The following is a 19,304-nucleotide window of genomic DNA, read 5'->3' on the forward strand; positions in this document are numbered from 1 at the left end:
GCAGACACAGCTTTGGTTTTAAAAGATCTCAAATCTTTCAATCCACAAATTCTCTTTTCTCACACAGAAATACAAATTCAGAAATCAAGATGTTGTGGTGTAAAAAGAGAGAAAAATAAGAGGAAGATCTCTGCTCTGTAGCAGAAACACCTCTCTCTGCCTCTGCCCTGATGCTCTGTGAAAGGTAGCTGTGCATGTGAGTTATAGGAGGCTGTGGACTGTGTGAGAAATTCTGTTTCCTCTCGCTTTCTTCCCCCATGATACATGAAAATTTAACCAAAATCACTGCAGGCATCCTTAACTCATTTGGATTATGTGTTTTTCAGATGATGCAGTGGTTATAATGGATGTAATTTATCAGTCTGTCTGCTTTTCAGTCACAATTTCAGACTCATTTTGCCCTTTGAGAGAAGAAACAGAAAACATTTCAATGTGAAAGTTTTTTGCGGGGGAATTCAGCTGTGTTAATATTCTATAAATTGGGAGAGAAACGATCACGTTAAAAGGCTGAATGGAGCAGAATGCTTGTGCCACGATGACGCTCTGCTTTAGTGATGTTGACTCATCAAGCCAGTAAAGGCCGATGAGTTGTGACGTCATCATTATTCACCGAAGCTCTTAACCAGAACAAGTTTAATTATCATCATTTTAACGTAGCAGAAGTAGGTCAAAATTGGGTTGATTTTAATGTTTTATGTGAAAAAACATCAGTAACTGGAGTTAGCAAAGAACTGTGAGTTTCTTCTTAACCAATGTGGAGTAGAAATATAAATTGGCGTTGAATGAGTGCGTATTGTGCATGAGAAACTGTCTCTTAACCTCTGGATCTTAGTCTTTTGAACTTTGATCCGTCATTGAATGCTTGCTGTCGTTTTGTCTTGCAGGTACACAACCCTTTCATATCGGGCGCCAGAGATGATTAACTTGTACGCAGGAAAACCCATCACCACTAAAGCTGATATATGGGTATGGTCTTACTTTGTATGTGCGTGTGTGTGCTTGTTCATGCCCAGGGTGTCACTCAGCCCAGAGCAGCTGACAGAGAGGAGAAACCTGTCAGAGCAGTTTGCCTCCACCTGTTCTCTGCTTTTTCTTTAAAAAACAAACAAAAAAACCCCACTTAGTCACTTAATTCACAACCAAACCAGGGCCTCATCTCATCTCAGTCCTCCCTGCTGTCTGTTCTCTCCTATTTTCTCTCCATTTGAGATAATTAGACCTAGTTAAGGGCCTTGATAAGCTTGTGTGAAATTGGGCCTCAGCTGGTTTGAAGGTGTGAGGCAGAGAAGCGAGAACAACAGATTGGACTGGAGCCAGCTTTGGGAGCGGTGTAAAACTCACGGAGTTAATGAGATGAGGTTGTTGATGGCACACCTAGTGCTCATACGTTAATGCTGCAGTCGGCCTTTTTTTTCTATTGTTTTGTATCTTAAATCAGGACAGAAGTCTTAAATTAGCCTTGAGGAACAAAACAACACTTGTTTCCTGTCGGCTACCTCCTGTGCTCCTACTTCCCTTTTCTTTAGCCACATTTAACTGGAAGCTGTTTTAGGCATCAGACAACTGTTGTGCATTACTCCATGTTTATAGAGGTTGTTGGCACATATGCTGTCTGACTTGGATTAAGAGCCCAGTGTCAGATAGCTTGTCGAGTGCAGGACACAAAAGAATATCTGTCTTCAGATGGAGCTCCTAATAAAAAAAAAAAAAAAACATTCCCTGAATGTTAAATCTATCACCTCTAACTGCATCATCAGGAAGAAGCTGCTGGAGCCAAATTTAGCTCCCAGTGAATAAATGATTTGGCAGCAGAACAGCTTTACATGTGGATTTGCTGCCAGAAAGCACACTGTGGGCCTGTTTTACATGTGATCGGTGACATAAGGAACATTTATTCTGTTCTAAGCAGCTCAAGAAGAGCTGCACTATATCTAAAAAAAAATGTACTGTCGTATACTGCGGGTGCAATATTAATATTGCAAAAGACTGCAATACACCATTCACACCTTCCCTTTAGTAGGTCAACCACAGGTGTATGAAAGGGGACATTCCACTGAGAGGAAGTTGTGGTTTTGTGTGTTCTACAACTAACCAGAATGCACAGATGCAGAAGTGAAATCCAAACCCTCACCATATATATATATATATATATATATATATATATATATATATCAGTCATTTCCATATTCAACGATGATATTGCACATCGCAGGGTTTCATTATATCATGAAGCCCTAATTTTGAACATTTTTCAAAAGGCCTAACTAAGCGAAAAAAAAATTGTATTGGTTGTATTTTCATGTTTAACCGCAGTAAGTGAGGGAACTAAATCCTGATCAGAAGAGTCAAGGTTAATGTCAGTCTGGGAAATCATCGTTTGAGGGTAGAGCGTGGTTACTTCAAATTAAACATGGTTGTTCATTTCAACGCTTTTGGTCCTGCTGTAGCTTCAGACAAGATGATGTGCCCAAATGAAGTGAAAGATAACCATGCTTTAAGATGAGTGTGGAAAGAATCCAGTAATAATTACTGATGGCAGTAACTTCAGTAATCTGAACGTTTTAGAAAGGTGATATTTTCAGCAGATCCGAGATGTTTCACTCAGCCACAGAACGAGTCATTTCAGCTAATGTCTGCATTAACTGGCACACATGTAGCACGAAGGGAGGGTTTTTACCTCAAGTCGCTGTGAATCTGGAATGAGTTTGATAAATGTGTTTTGTTATTTTTCTTATGGGGATAAATGTTGACTCACTAAGGACTTTCTTACTGCCGCAGTTGTTTCTGAATGAAGCTGTAAGCAAGTTCAACACAAGTGTCACCAATCATTGATCATTGCCATCGCTTCAACAGGTTGATGAAGCAGCTGATTTTTGGATCCTAGAAAAACACTCTTGTTTCATATTAGAAGCAGCATTGCAACATGTTCAAGCAGTATGTGACTTGTATATATGTAACTGGGTCCATTATTTTCTGTGTGTGTTTCTTCCAAAGGCACTTGGATGCTTGTTGTACAAGCTGTGTTTCTTCACACTTCCATTTGGGGAGAGTCAAGTTGCCATATGTGACGGAACCTTTATTGTTCCAGATAACTCCAAATTCTCCTTCAAGTTGCACTGTTTAATCAGTAAGTCGCTGGTTTCTAATGTGTTTAATCGGCAGAACAGGTATTTTAAGGATTTTGTCCCAACTTGTTTACTTCCTTAGGATTGCAACCATTCTCTGACTATTAATACTTCTCCTTTATGAACACGATGCCTGTTCTGGTAATTTGAGAAGCTTTTGTACTACCGTTCTTCCAGTTAATGCTATTAAAGGCTTTAATAACATGGTGTAAGCTGACTGCCTCGTATATTTAGTCTAGACTTTGCCAGAGTAAAGTTAGACAATCACAAAGTCTGCAGAACAGTTTATTTTATTTTTTTATAAGCTTGAACTGTAATTTGCTATTACTTTGTAAATGTTTTCTTTCTACTGTGTTAACCACAGTGAACATATGTTACTGATTTCTTTCCTTTGTTTTGCATTTGCTCAACTTGAACCAGTTTGAACCATTTGAGGGCTGTCAGTCATTACAGTCTTGTTTGCTTCCAAGTTATTTCACTTCCCTAAACTGCATCCTGTGGAGTGGAGCTTCCTTTTTTTTTTTAAACATTTGACCAACAGCTCCCCCCAGTGGTGAAAGAAAGAAGATGCGTATTAGTCGCAGTAATTCAGCACCTGCTGCTATGAATATCTTGATGTGTGAAATAACTAGCTGTATGTTTTTCAGGATATATGCTCGAGCCAGACGAGGAGAAGAGACCAGATATTTACCAAGTGTCCCACTTTGCCTTCAAATTAGCTGGAAGAGACTGTCCAGTGCCAAACCTCTTTGTAAGTCACTGAAACAAATCAGTCATCATGTCTTCCTCCTTTGCAGGTATTGACTTGTGATCTTGCCTTCTTCTCCAGAACTCTCCCATCCCCACGTCACTTCCTGAGCCCCTAACTGCTAGCGAAGTTGCTGCTAAGAAAAGTATGACAAAAGCCAGGTACTGTACTGCTGACTGACAGGAGGATATTTTTCTTCTCTATGAAGGTGTGTAAACGCACACTGGTGATAACGAATTGTAAGAATATAAGAAAAACGTCAAGATTTACAGGAAAATGATATATGATAACAACTCTAGACACCAGGGTGTGGTTAGTCCACATGGGAGGAGATATTTATTTAGATTTTTCCTCTCTCCAGGATAACTGATTCCGTGGGCCCAACAGAAACATCAATAGCTCCGAGACAGAGGCCAAAAGCTGCAAACAGTAACGTCCTGCCTCTCGCTAACACCGTCACCCCCGTCAAGATGTCTGCGCCTTCAGCACCTGTCAGCAACGGCCAGAAAGGTTGGTGAATGAAAGCACCACGAGAGCTACATCTCAGACTCCACAGGCCTCAGTTAGCATGTTAGATGTTAAAGTTCATGACAGCAAAGTTAGAAAAAGACTGAACAAGTACGGCTTGTTTGGAAGGGTTGCAGGACAAAAAGCCTCTTCTCTCTGAAAAGAACATGGCAGCACAGTTTAGGTTTGAAAAGTAACCTCTGAACAGTCTTGTGGTTTGTTCAGAAGTCCTTGGACAAATGCACAGCACCACATACCAACTGTAAAGCACAGTTTTGGAGTCATTTGCAGTCATCGAGTCCACCATGAACTCCTCTGTATACCAAAGTATTCCAGAGTCAAATGTGAGGCCATCTGCCCGACAGCTAAAGCTTGCCTGAAACTGAGCCACACAACTAGACAATAGCCGGATTCGCACTGTAGGAACCTTTTGCAGTTCCTTTAACCTTTTCAGGAACGGGGCCGTTTTTTCCCCACATTCGCACATTCAGGGACTAGGGACCACGGCCCTCATGTCCTATAACCATTTCAGCTCCTTCTCCGAGGCTGGGTCTGTTCTGGTTTTCATAGGAACACATCTGACGGAGGTGTTTGGTGGTTGGTAGCTCCGCCCCTTGTCATGCTGTCACGGCTGACATGTTTACTCATACCACACGGACACAACCGGCGCGTGTTTAATAAGTTAAACTTACACGTGGTCTCCTTTGTCTGCGGCGCTCTGCTCTCCTTCCTTCATGAAACCAAAGAAGTATGGCCTACCGTGATCAGGCGTGATCGTCCATGATTAATATCACCATCATGCAGATCATGAACACGGTGGCCTCCCCGCTCCCCATATTAGCTTCTTAGTGGTGTTTTTTTCCTTCTCTCCTTACTTTTACGGTTTTGTTTTGTTTTGTTGTTGAATGTGGCGCTAAAGTGAGACGTCGCTGTCGCAGACGGTTGCGCCGCATCACTCCCGACCTGGTCCCAACTCATGTGCGAATGCAAAATGAAACAGTTCCGCTGGGGAAGGGCAGTTATTAGAACGAAATTTGAGGAGGACCGTTCTTAGAACGGCCGAATACGGCTAATGATCTTACAATAGAGGGAATCCAGACCCGGAGGGACCTTAAGAGAGCTGTGGATAAAGGAATGTCCGAAAACCTCCACGAACTTAAGCAGCACTATCTGAAGAGTGGACCAAAATCTGTCCCCAATGAGAGACTGATGCAAAAGGTGGTTTTTACAAACTACTGAATCATAACATACAGCGACAACTTTAAAGTTCCAAGAGGGTGTTAAAAAGGCTTAATGCAGTCACCAACTTTAGTTTTTCTTTTTGTATTTATTGAGGAACATCCACAACCACTTCAAACTCAACACTTTACCTCTTCGGTCCACAGCAACCCTCCCACCTCTGTCACCATTAACATTTAGCTTAGCTGAATTTTTAAATGACTGTTTAAGATGGTTGACGGTAATAACACATTTTGCTGTGCAAAGTAATATAACTGCTCCTCTCCCCCTGTCCGCTCAGCTCCCACTCCCGGCTCGGGACAGCCATCCATGCAGGCCCAACCCAGCAGCCAACAACACCGAGTTCTGCAGCAGCTGCAGCCCGGTGACCTGCGTCTGCAGCAGCTGCAGCAGCACCAACAACACCAACAACACCAACAAGCGGTGCAGCAGCAGCATGCAAATGCACAGCAACTCCAATACCTCCAGGTACGGCACCGCACCTTGGCAGCAGTCGTACTTCCAGAGCAACCTGTTGCTCACTCAGAGGAAGAGTGGCGATGTATAATGTGTTTGCAACGTCCTTCAGTACCAACAGGCGGTGCAGCAGTCCCTCCAGCTTCAGCAGCAGCAGGCTCTGCTCCAGCAGCAGCAGATGATGATGCAGCCGATGTATCAGCAGCAGGTTGCTCAGGCTCAGGCGCAGGCTCAGTACGCTGCCATGGTGAGTTCTGTGAAACCTGGGACAACGGCTGCCAAAGCAAAATGTACAGCTTACCGTCTGCACTGAAAGGAATATCTTGAACCATGTGAGAACTCTGCCTCCAACTCTGAAGTACAAACACTTCAAAGCAGAGGATCTCATCTATTACTACAGTAAATAGAGCAAATGACAAACACATGGAGACACAGCATGAAATATCAGAACTGCATATTTCATTTAATGTCAGGATGGCTCAAGTTTGCTCTCTGTGTTCCAAAAACTGGCAGCAAGTCCTCTTCACTCACAGCTCCTCGCGTCTGTGCCAAGCAGCATCAGAAGCAGACGCTCAAACTTCCTACTGAATCTGTCCAAGTATTGAGAAAACTTGTATTTACGCAGCTATCAAATCAAACACACAAACACAGGTCCTCCAAATGTGCATTGCAAGGGCGGCGCAATTTTTAGCCCGTTTCCCACCAAACGCATACCATCTGCTTTATTTCAGAGGCAATCTGGTCTGAGCAAAGCCACTGGGGGATCGAACAGAGGGTGAAATCGTGTATTTTCATTCGTGTTGGGTGCTGGCATATGAAGCAGTTTGCAGACAGGGGGAAGAGAGGAGCTCCTAGAGTTACCGCTCTTATTCCCAAGATACCTGCTCAATGTTTAAAGCGGTGTTTCCAGTCCGATCTGCTTTGTAATATGGTTTAATGACATTAGCTCGTCATCTGTCCAGCACTTTAAAAGCACAACAGCGTTAGCTGTAGATGTGAAAAGTTGAAAAATGTGGGGCCATTATGGAAGAAGAATGGTGGTGTTGGGAATCACCTGTGTGCTCGCACTTTTAGCCCGTTATCGAACAGAAAAACAACACTTTTGAATGAGCCCACCGCTGTCCAGAGTAGCCTTACTGCATGTTGAACTTGGTTGTTCAGTTTGGTGTTCTATGGACTGTTTGACTTTCATTCCTTCATCCCTCCCCTCCACTGTGTCCCCAGCTTTCCAAATCCAGAACTGGTTTCTAACAACATTTCATCATCATTATGCGCCATGAAATCAATGGTCCGTCCCTCATTCCCTTCCCCCTTCTCTCCCTCTCTTCCTTCCCTAACAGCTGCACCAGTACCAACAGGCTTTTGTCCAGCAGCAGCAACAACAGCAGCAACATCATCAGCAGCATCCACAGCAGCAGCATCATCCCGCTCAGCAGCCTCTCCCCTATATGTCTTCCCCTCTTGAGTTCCAGATTCCTCTGGGTTCCTTCAATGCCACCACACCCACACCCACAGCTGGAGCTGGACCTGTCCAGATGGGGGGACCATCCCCTGTGGATCCATTGTACACCAACCCGAGGTAATAAAACACCTGCAAGTCAAAAGCTGTGTTTGATTTTTCTAAATGTGGAGTTTTTTTCTCACCAAAAGCTCATATTTAATGTCTTTGTATGGTCTTTAATTTTTAAATCTAAATTAGATGTGAATGTTCAGTCTCTAACAGAGCTTTTCTCCGCTGTGAGCGATTCTGATACCTCGGTTGCTGATATCCAGCAGTGAGGCAACATGCTCATTGAATATTTTATTTTAGTCGATTTATATTATTAGCCCTTTTATTATTTTTACTTTTTACGACAGATTTCATTTTAGCCATTTCCTATTATTATTTTATGTTATCTATTTATTTATTTAATGTTCTTAGCCTTTGTAGTTTTATGTTCTTATTCCATATTCCCAGTGTTTTCTCGGTGGGGGCCGTCTGCACTGATCGGCTCTGGCTGGGATGTCTCTGGCTCGTGGTGAACATTGGCTTGGCCAGGTTGGGGGTCTGCGGCAGTGCTCCACTGCTGTGGGCCCCTCGCTGGCTTATTAGCTTGGTGTGCGCCCGGGTGGAGGCGTCCTGGCCGTGGGTTGTGATCAGCACCCAGTGCAGATGGCCTCCTGTTATGGTGTTTCCTGACCTGGCTCCTCTGTATTCAGCCACACATTTCTAAGTTTATTCTATTTTATTTTATTTATTTATATATATATATATATGTGTGTGTGTGTGTGTGTGTGTGTGTGTGTGTGCTAGGGTGGGACAGGGTGGGGTGGGGATGGGGGCTGCTTTTAAACATGTATAGCACTTTGTGCTACATTTTTAATGTATGAAAAGTGCTTTATAAATAAAGTTTGATTTGATAACGAGGTGTATGTGTCTCCTGTCAGCAGCAGGAACCCTCTGCTTGTCACAGACGGGCTCACCACGCCCTCTCAGGGCTGCAGCAGCACCGTCACTAACCCACCCGACATGTCGCGCTGGAACCCGTTCGGAGAGGACAACTTCTCTAAATTAACCGAGGAGGAGCTGATTGACCGGGAGTTTGACATGCTCAGAGCAAGCAAGTGAAACTTTCAATGACTTAATCCAGCTTGTTTTTTGTTTTTTTTAATTGGTTGCATCAGAACGGGACAGATTTAAATGTATTTCAGTAGAAAGTTTGGCACAGGCTGAGGATGATGTCTTTTGCTTAAACATTTTTATGATCATGCATATAATGTAGATCTGATCACGTTCCCCCTCTGTGAACTTCCAAAAACAGCAAAGCCGGTGGAGAGGACAGCCAGTGTGGAAACGGAGCGACCGCCGCCTGCTGCTGCTGCTGCTTCCACCACCAAGCCCCTTCCACCAGAGGATCTGTTTGGCTCTGTCCCTTTTGTGGCCAACGCAGGCAAGTCTTAGGAGTCTCTACCATGAGGACCCAACACTGTGGAGCCACCTGCCCCCCCTTTCTGCCCCCCTGTCCAGGTCATCTCTTCCCTCCTGACCTCCAGTCAGAGGCTCCCTTGTCAAACAGACCCTGCAGTGGTTCCTTTAAAAACAGTAATCAGTCAGAAAGTCTCCCAATGTAAGTTGGCAGATTTAGTTGCGCTTTAGCTGATGTAGTTAAAATTAAAAAAATTAGTTCTGGCTCCTGTTTTAGTAGGAAAAGTGTGAGCAGGAGCTTCAGTGAAGTGCTAAAAACCCCTCTGTCAGTTTAATTCTGGGCTTAATAATCTGATTTTTAACTCCCCTGCTTTAACGGACATATATGCAATTAAGCTTGAAGTCTCCTCGTACATAAGTCTCAAAAGCTTACTTGATGAACCCTGCCGAGGTACTAATGCGGGGCTTCACAAATTTACATTGCATTCAGCGCATAAATACTTTGGTGATAAAAGCAAAAACCTCAAAAGTCGACACAGCCGGATCGACCTGCGTCAGATCTATTGGCATCGTGAGCTGTTGGAGTAAAGAAGCTGTTACGTAGCTGGTACTACAAGGGCTGAGTGGTGTCAACATTTCACAATGATGTACACAGAAGAACACAGTTGTCCATTACTTTAAAAGAAGAAGAAAAAAAGCTTTACAGGAATTTTTTAGATTTTTTTTTTAAGCTGTTGGAATTTGAGTAGAATCCATTCGGTGTGTTGAAACACTGCGTGAAGAAAACAGTGATGTGCTTAAATGTGCTTTTCCATCTGCGTGGTACAGCTTGACTTTTCTACTTTGCTTTCAACTGGGGAGAGAATTCCCTCAACGTGGGTGGGATCAACTGATTATTATCACTTACACACAGGAAACAAACTTTCCTGTGTGTGTGTGAGAGAGATAATTGAACTGTTGGTTTGTAAGTGGAAATGGAAATTTGGCTTTCTTACAGCACAAGCTTAATAACTGTCCAATACAGACTAAGAGACTGAAGAGAAGGACGTTGTACTGTCGTCTTTAGAAATGTGCTCTTGGATTCATAGTTCATGGACATGGATAAAGAGCTGCATGTTCACTGATACCACATCCGTGTTTTCTGCTTTGCAATCGACGCAGACAGGTTTGTAAACTCTGCACACGACTGCAGAGAAGTTGTTTATGTGACCGTTTGTTATCAGCTCCGCTGGCGTGGAATCTCAGCTGAGGAGGTACTAAAAGATACCTGATGAAGGTACAGGTACTGCCAACGAAAAAAAAGAGTAGAGGCAAGTTGAGCTGTACCATATTATTACTGAAATTGGCATGAATGAAATTGAACATCTTTCTATAGGTTTATTTATACTTTTCAAAATGTAACTTTGTGCTTTTATTCCAAAATAAGAGTTCTTCTGAGCACCCGTTTGCTCTACTAGTCCAACTCAAACAGTTATTTTTTATGTATGTAGTGTAAATGTTTGCACATCTCAGATGATTTTAGGACACTTCTGTTTGGTACGTGGCCAATCTAACAATCCTGGCATGTCACAAGAACCTGGTCAAACATCCTCCCTCTGTAGGCCCGTTTGTTCGTCTCAGCCCTCGCACGACGAAGCTGTACACGCCCATCTGTGGAATACTAGTACACCCCAAGATCACTCAGCCCTGGCACTAAATGACTCTTTACGGAGAGAGAAAACTCCACTTAAACACCAAAAGTTGTGGCCGTTTGTTTACACTGAAATCCAGCGGACCCTCTCTGACCAGCATTCAAACTGCGATGCAAAGATTCCTCACAGATAATCGAAACATTTGTCAGTCGAAACAAAGCCTCAAGCGTTCTCGTGTGGACTTTGCACTTTACCGTCGAGGCTGACGATACCATCCACTCTGATAATGAGCTCTCATTTGGCTTCAGTAAGCAGGTAGTGTGTGTGTGTGTGTGTGTGTGTGTGTGTGTGTGTGTGTGTGGCTCGTCTCCGACACAAAGTCAATCAATGTGAATATGAACGCGCAGTATTTTTACATCGATGGCAGCAATAAGCTTCTGTGCCTCTGTACTCCTCCTGCTACTAAATGTGAACTGGTTACTGTTTCAATAGGCAGTTTAGAAATGCTGTTTGTATACTTAATGATAAGTGGCATCAATACGAAACACCTGTTTTCTAAAGGAAAGTAAGAGATGGGTTGTTCCTTTTTTTCTTTCTTTCCTCACACTGAAATCATCTTTAAACTGGCAGGCTTAATGCAAGCTCAGTGGCTAAAGGTAGAGTAGAATAAGGCAAGATAACGATGCAATATAACGCTCTAAGCACTCGAATGTAAGTGTGGAAATCTTTTTCTGTCTTCTCTTGTTAGTTGGTGAATCTAGAATTCTGTTTTTGGTTGAATTTGGATCGGAGGAAAAACCAAAAGAAGAAACCAAAACAAAGCGAAGGGACTTGTCTTCTGTATTTAAACTACAGCCGGGAGTCATTCCTCTAAGGCTGGCATGACAAAAATTTTTGCAGCAAATTTTTGATCAGCCCTTTAGTTCTTTGTGCCGTCAGCGTGTGAGTCGTTGGATTTCTGCTCCAGCTCGTTTCTTTGGTGGTTGATTTTTAGTGTTTTTCACGTTTTTTTTAGTTGACACAAAATATGTTTGATCAGCTGTTGATGTTTGGTTTTCACTGGAGTCACGGCAGAGCTGCAGGATCAGGTCTTGGTTTATTGAAGACTAAAGGGACCGATGGAGTGTGTGATGTTGAACTGCACGGGATGGACGTTGGTAATTATGACGAAACAACAAAACTGTGGTTGATGAGCTGAAAAGTTTGATCCTATAGCTCTCTTTGTGCCAAATCCTTTGATTAATGCTAAGAAATCCCACACAATGTTTTTTTTAGGGCAGTTTTTCAAAAGAAGGACCAAAGAATTGGAGAGTAAAACTGATTTTTACAGGGGCCTGTACTACAGAGGAGAATGAGTGACATAGTGATTGATTTATTCTTTTTTTTTTTTTTTTTTTCATGGTCATGAAAGCTGGTTCAGTTCTTACCCGGGTGTATCACCATGGTAACTTATAGTGGAGTCAAATGAAGAAGTGTAAATGCAGCACCTTCTGACCAATTAGTCCGTTTAGAAGTTGGAAAAATAAAACGGGCATCAGTGTGTGGGCAGTGAGAGTCAAAGGCCGAGAAGCGTCTTCATGTGAGATAACTGAAAGGCAGAAAGGAGACTGAGACCGATCTACACTAAAGCTCGATCCAGCTGACTTTTAAAGATGCTGAACTAACGTTCCTGTCCAAATCATCAGTGGTGAGATTTCCTGCCCTTTTCCTCCTTCAGTATCTGAGGTCTGGGTCTCACACTTAAACACACGTCCTTCCTTTCATATTCATATATTCACATCTGTCTTGTTAAAAATGTTTCAAGAACTATTTAAAATCCCTAAACCACTGAAACCGTTTTTATTGAACATTTTAGAGCCTGAACTATTCCAAATGAACTTTGACTTTTACAGTAAGTCCACTGAATTATTTGAATAGTAATTCGGTTGTCCCAACAGAATAAGTGTGGAATACACCTGCAGCACATTTTTTTAATATAATCATAAAGCACCAGGTGCTCTTACATTTTATTATGCCAATCCGTTTGTTTTTTTTTGTCTGGTTTGTTTCCCACTTTGGGAACTACCTAAATTCCTTCAGGCCTGGTATGAATATAGGCCTGCGATAGGTCATTGATGCCAGATCCACTCATTCTGCTTGATTGAAGTAAGTCAACCCAGATTTTCTGAGTTGAGCTGGATAACCAGAAGATAACCGGCATCCTCGTACAGGCTCCTGGGCTGTGCCTCAAGTTGGTGTCTTGGTTTGATTGACTTTTAGAATACGAGTACAGGGCAGAGGAATGAGGTGAGCTGAGGCCTTCTCTCTTACATTGTGATGTGTTTTGCCAGATATTGATTCAATACAATCAAAATGGATGTTTTATGGTCTGTTGACAGCAGGTAGATTTGTTTTTTTTTGTTTGTTTTTTTCCTTAACATTCCCATTTTCCTGTGACATGTGGTGACCCTGCAGATTATCTGTTGAACATGTGAAATCAGTGCAGCTCTGCCTTTTAGACTTCTCTTTGTGGTCATGTGACAGCAGTGCTCTTTTACAGGTGTGTCTCTTGCTATAGCAACAGAGGAATTTGACTCAAAATCTCTGAATCTCTTCGTGTAAACTGCATTTTGACAGCAGGAACTTTCCCCGGAGACTTTTCTTCTTGTAGACTACCTTCATTTCATTTCATTTTTGCCTGCTGCCTTTGGGGTCGGGCTTGCAGCGTTGAATGTTTCTGATAGATCGAGCCCTCACTTGATTATTTCTCTCAGTCTTTCTTCATCATCTCGCGTTTAACCCCACAGCTCATAAAATCTCTTTAACTTGATGCACGTGTCGTTGGTGCGATCAGCCTGCATGGTAACACAGTTTGGGGCTTTTGGACCCTCACAGATTGTTGATGATGAAGACATTTTTATGGCACACGGGCCTCATGGCTGCCTTTTTTTTTTTTTTAAGAGTCGTACAGTCAGAATAGTTGGTACTGCTTGTTACCGCATTTAAACAGTCATGTCAGCTGTGAATAAGGGGAGGGAACAGCGATTGTGAGAAGAGAGCAAAGAATCAGAGAATTGATTGTTTAACACCGAACGTACAAATAAAACTAGCCACACCTCCGCACAGCCCTGTGGGAAGGTGACACCACAGCTGGACTTCAGACCGCAGGGGAGACTTAGTTCCTTCATTCAAGTCCCTGGGTACAAAAATAGCAAGTACTTCAGCTTGAAATGTGGTTTTTTTTGGTTTAAAAAAACTGTAATATCTGGATACAAAGTGCTTTTTTTTTTTTTTTTGTGGCATTTTAATTCGTGTGACCAACAAAGCTCACAGAGCTCAAACAAATGGCAAAATATTTTCATTTTTAGTTAAAAAAAAAATAAATAAAATAAACCTCTTAAAGCTTGTATTAAAGCTGGACATGCTTTGATAAGGCTAAAGATGGCTGCCACTGATGGCTGCGCACAGCCAGCATTCAGAGAGCTCTCTGTACAGCGGCTGGTTGGTGATCCAGTCACGGCTCTGGTGGTGGGAGCATTTCTCTCACGTGTTGAATCCAAACCGTGTTCCTGTTACTTTCTGTCCAACACAACTGGCTGATGGCACATTGTGCAGTGTAAACATTGGTGCTTGTGTTAAGAGGAATGTTTGGCTCCCATTTTGATGTTTTTGTGTAATCCATACAATCCTAAAGGGCTGTATGTTTGTGTCCGCTCACTGTGCCGCTGCCGACCCGCCTTAGAGCAGCAAGTGAGTTTTCATCCCAGCCATCCATCAGACAGAACACATTTAACTGTTACAGTAGAGTCTGTGTGTTAGCCGAAGGTAAGTTTGGAGAACAGTTAATGCTCCACTCCACGTTTCTGCTCATATCACTGCCTTCTTTTTATTGGGCCTCTGTGGGGAAAAAAACTGCTTCATCTCAGTTCAGTTTGTGTTCTTTTCGTTCTTCATTTAGCGAGACAGCCATACTCAGAAACATCTTGTTCATGTGTATTGGTGGATGGATCTCTAAGTTTGGGCGTCAAAGCCAAAAAAGAAAAGTGAAAAAGGGACAACCAGAGCCATTAACTGCACTTTGTTCTGTTGAGTGTGCAGAGAAACGGATTATTGTCCCAGGATGAACAAGCAAACGTAGACATGACTATATGTTGTTGCATGTTGTTTACATTTTCAGATTTTTCTGTGCTTTTTTTTTTATTTCTCCTCCTCTGTCTCGAGGTATTTCCCGCCTTTTGTAACCTTCTTTTGTCAGCTTTATATCCTGCACAGGCATTAGAGGCCTCATATCAGATGACTAAAACTTTTATTTGAATTCATTCTCATGAATTTTAGTTCTACTTGAAATGAGCAGCTCCTGGTGCATCTCTTGCAGAAAGAAGCTATAGATCACTAAGCTGTCTTATACATATCGTGTTTTTGCAACAGACTATGTAAACGGCCCTGTGTTATACTGTGAGTGTGAATGTATTTCTTTATAGAATGTTACTGATAAATAAAAAAACCATTTAAAATCAATGCTCACTTTGGTTCCTTTTTTATAGCTTCTGAAAGAACTGAGAAGTTTACGGTCTCTCCACCACTACACACCAAGCAAGATGTTCCTGATGTAAATGTGGCTGTCTTAAACTGTTCAATAAAAGCACGGCGAGCAGGAGCAGCACAGCGGCGCCGGCTGTGTTTGTCTGGTGCAAAAAACGGGTGCATGTAGCCATTGCATGATTCTGTTTTTGCGTATACAGGACTGTCTCAGAAAATTAGAATATTGTGATAAAGTTCTTTATTTTCTGTAATGCAATTAAAAAAACAAAAATGTCATACATTCTGGATTCATTACAAATCAACTGAAATATTGCAAGCCTTTTATTATTTTAATATAGCTGATTATGGCATACAGCTTAAGAAAACTCAAATATCCTATCTCTAAATATTAGAATATCATGAAAAAGTATACTAGTAGGGTGTTCAACGAATCACTTGAATCGTCTAATTAACTCGAAATACCTGCAAGGGTTTCCTGAGCCTTGAAAAACACTCAGCTTGGTTCAGTAAACTAAATCACAAGTATGGGGAAGACTGCTGATCTGACTGCTGTCCAGAGGACCATCATTGACACCCTCCATCAGGAGGGTAAGACACAAAAAGAAATTTCTCAAAGAGCAAGCTGTTCACAGAGTGCAGTTTCAAAGCACATCCACAAAAAGTCTGTTGGAAGGGGGAAATGTGGCAGGAAACGCTGCACAACCAAGAGAGATGACCGCAGCCTTAACAGCATTGTGAAGAAGAGTCGCTTCCAGAATTTGGGGGAGCTTCAAAGACAGTGGACTGAAGCTGGAGTCCAGGTATCAAAAGCCACTGTTCACAGACGTGTCTGGGAAATGGGCTACAATAGCCGTATTCCCATGGTCAAGCCACTTCTGAACTCAAGACAACGGAAGAAGCGTCTGACTTGGGCTATGGAAAAGAAGCACTGGACAGTTGCAGAGTGGTCCAAAGTCCTCTTTTCAGACGAAAGCAAGTTTTGTATTTCATTTGGAAGTCAAGGCGCCAGAGTCTGGAGAAAGGCTGGAGAGGAGCAAAATCCAAGTTGCTTGAAATCCAGTGTGAAGTTCCCACAGTCAGCGATGGTTTGGGGAGCCATGTCAGCTGCTGGTGTTGGTCCACTGTGTTTCATCAAGCCCAGAGTAAATGCAGCTGTGTACCAAGAGATTTTAGAGCACTACATGCTTCCGTCTGCTGAAAAGCTCTATGGAGATGAGGAATTCATTTTCCAGCATGATCTGGCACCTGCCCACAGTGCCAAAACCACCAGTAACTGGTGTACTGACCATGGCATTACTGTCCTCGATTGGCCTGCCAATTCCCCTGACCTGAACCCCATAGAGAATATGTGGGGTATTGTGAAGAAGAAGCTGAAAGACACCAGACCCAACAATGCTAATGAGCTAAAGGCCGCTATTGAAGCATCCTGGGCATCCATCACACCTCAGCAATGCCACAGGCTGATTGCCTCCATGCCACCTCCGCAGTGATGCAGTAATCCGTGCAAAAGGATTCCCAACCAAGTATTGAGTGCATTAATGGACATTTTCAAATGTTTGATTTTGTTTTGCTGTTATAAATCTTTTTTTTTACTTGGTCTGAAGAACTATTCTAATTTTTTGAGATAGGATTTTTGAGTTTTCTTAAGCTGTAAGCCATAATCAGCAAGATTAAAATAATAAAAGGCTTGCAATATTTCAGTTGATTTGTAATGAATCCAGAATGTATGAAATTTTTGTTTTTTTAATTGAATTACAGAAAATATAGAACTTTATCACAATATTCTAATTTTCTGAGACAGTCCTGTACACATCTGTAGGTTAAATGGAACTCGCACAGTTGCATAATGTGCAACAGGATCAGTGAAAGACGGAAGTAGAAGCGATGCGATGCCTCGGAGTCGTTTGCTGTTTGGAGGACCAGTTAGGACACCTGAAGAGCACAATGATCAGACCCTGCAAAGGGTTGCCAGATGGGTGCGAGTCATATCAGGTAGATGACGTTTTTAGGTTGAATTGTTAAAGGGATAGTTTACCTCTTTTGACATGAAGCTGTATGACATCCCATATTAGCAATATCATTTATGAACATTTTCTTACCCCCTGCTGCGTCCTGTAAGCAGAGTTCCAGCCTCGTTTTGGCGTTGACGAAAGTAGTCCGGCTAGTTGGCTGGGGTCCCGAAAATAAAGTGTTTTGCTTCTCAAAACATTATGCGTTCAAAAGAGTAATACATTTGGATCACAAAATCGTTCTCCAGGAAAAAGTCAGACCTCACAATCGCTTGGCGCTATTTTTCTCTCCCTTTGTATCACTACGGGCTGTGTAGACCGTGCAGACCGAGCACAAACACCGTAACAGGCGCGGCTATCGCTAGGTGGCTGAACGCATTGATATAAAGGGAGGCAAAAATAGCACCAAGCGATTGTGAGGTCTGACTTTTTCCTGGAGAACGATTTTGTGATGCAAATGTATTACTCTTTTGAACGCATATTGTTTTGAGAAGCAAAATGCTTTATTTTTGTGGCCCCAGCAAACTAGCTGGACTACCTTCGTCAACGCCAAAACGAGGCTGGAACTCGGCTCACAGGACGCAGCAGGGGGTAAGAAAATGTTCATAAATGATATTGTTAATATGGGATGTCATACAGCTTCATGTCAAAAGAGGCGAACTATCCCTTCAAGGAGCTGTTTGATAAAACATATTGGAGGATATCTACGCTACTCGGGTTTATTTCAGGTACCGTTGTCAAACGGGGAATCGGATGCAGTGACGAGCAATCAGAGGCTCCTCCCATCAGAGCAGTGCAGTGATCTTTAGCTTCACCGCAGTTCATTGGGTTCTTCTTTTTCTCGCGCTCAAACTCTGCCAATCTTCCCTAAACTCACCTTGGCTGTGGTCAAATATGAAACAATCCCATGGGAACATGGAAGCCCTTTTTTTTTTTTTGTCATTTATAAAAGCAGATTTGTTTATTTTACAAGACAGCCAATGAGGACGATGCTCAGTAATCACACCCAAAAGGTCTTTTTTGTTACCTTTTACCTCGGAGTAGTTTAGCCTGTTCCCTCCAGTTTATCACAGCGACAGCTGTATGATTACAGGTCTGCAGTCAGTCTCAGTGTGAAAGATCCAGAACCAGCTCATCTGTGGAGGAGGTACAACCCTGTGCCTGACTGACACCGCTAAGGGGGCCGAGTCATATAACCTGGATATATAAATATCTTTTAGCAAAGATCTCGCTCACTCAGATGAAGAGTAATGAGACATTCTGTGCACACATGATCTGTGGTAATAACCGTGTATGTAGGCCTGAGCGTGTTCGTGTAAACTTTGTATCGATAATACGGTCCATATCAGAATACGACTCAAATTTGAATTCACTATACGCTGACTTTATAAGTTGCCACATCAAAAATAATCGTATATAGGATATTTTGCTCATCCTTTTCGGCCCCTGCAGATGTTTTGGAAGGTTTCACTAATGTTTCGAGCACGAGGGGAAAAAAGATTTCCCCCAGAATGATCATTTATTAATCATTTACTCTCCAGCCTTCATCAGGCTGGAGGAGGATCGATCTGAGTTATAGACGCCTCACAGCTGCAAGGCAGACGCAGTTTTACGATGTCACCGCCGACCTTTACCCGTTTACGTATTGATAAACTTTATTTAAATGTTGGTCAGTACAAAGGATGAGACCTAAAGATGCCAGGGGCTCAGGCAGTTAAAAGAAATGATAAATTATCGTGAATAACACTGACATGGTTCTGTTTTGTACTGTTCTAATGTTGAAAAATGAGAACAGGTTTGTGGGCAGAGAATTTAGATTTATGAATGTGGTATTTTGCAATTAACAGAATTAGATTGATGATGTAATATTGATCTGATTTGTTGGGAGCATCACAAAGGGAACCAAACAGCACATGGCACATCTGGCCAGAAAGCACAGGAGAAACGGCCGAGTATTTCCATTTGTTTTATCATCTTTCTGAGAAAGAAAAGGCACAAAGGTCACGGAGAAACAAAAAAGTTAATCACTTCTGTGTTGTTTGGGCCCCACCTCTGGTAAAAAAAAATTCTCCGTCTGTTGCATTTTGAGTAATCCTGCTAACAGACGATGTCGTTATTTTGACTCGCTGGTCTGTGAACTGCTCTGTTGACTGAGGTCATGTT

At 42.4% G+C, this 19,304-nt stretch overlaps 1 protein-coding gene across 1 annotated transcript in view; it reads left to right on the forward strand.

The window, feature by feature from the left end:
• The window catches only part of bmp2k (BMP2 inducible kinase), a 51,295-nt gene that overhangs the window by 28,642 nt on the left and 3,349 nt on the right, over positions 1–19,304 (forward strand). Inside the window, exons 6-15 of the mRNA XM_075467242.1 lie at positions 885–966; positions 2,995–3,127; positions 3,773–3,876; positions 3,955–4,034; positions 4,235–4,383; positions 5,900–6,087; positions 6,188–6,322; positions 7,416–7,654; positions 8,506–8,675; positions 8,877–9,009. Coding sequence (XP_075323357.1) covers positions 885–966; positions 2,995–3,127; positions 3,773–3,876; positions 3,955–4,034; positions 4,235–4,383; positions 5,900–6,087; positions 6,188–6,322; positions 7,416–7,654; positions 8,506–8,675; positions 8,877–9,009 — 1,413 coding nt within the window. The remainder of the gene's footprint in view (positions 1–884; positions 967–2,994; positions 3,128–3,772; positions 3,877–3,954; positions 4,035–4,234; positions 4,384–5,899; positions 6,088–6,187; positions 6,323–7,415; positions 7,655–8,505; positions 8,676–8,876; positions 9,010–19,304) is intronic.

Source organism: Odontesthes bonariensis, chromosome 6, assembly GCF_027942865.1.
Source record: "Odontesthes bonariensis isolate fOdoBon6 chromosome 6, fOdoBon6.hap1, whole genome shotgun sequence".
In the NCBI taxonomy this organism is placed as follows: domain Eukaryota; kingdom Metazoa; phylum Chordata; class Actinopteri; order Atheriniformes; family Atherinopsidae; genus Odontesthes; species Odontesthes bonariensis.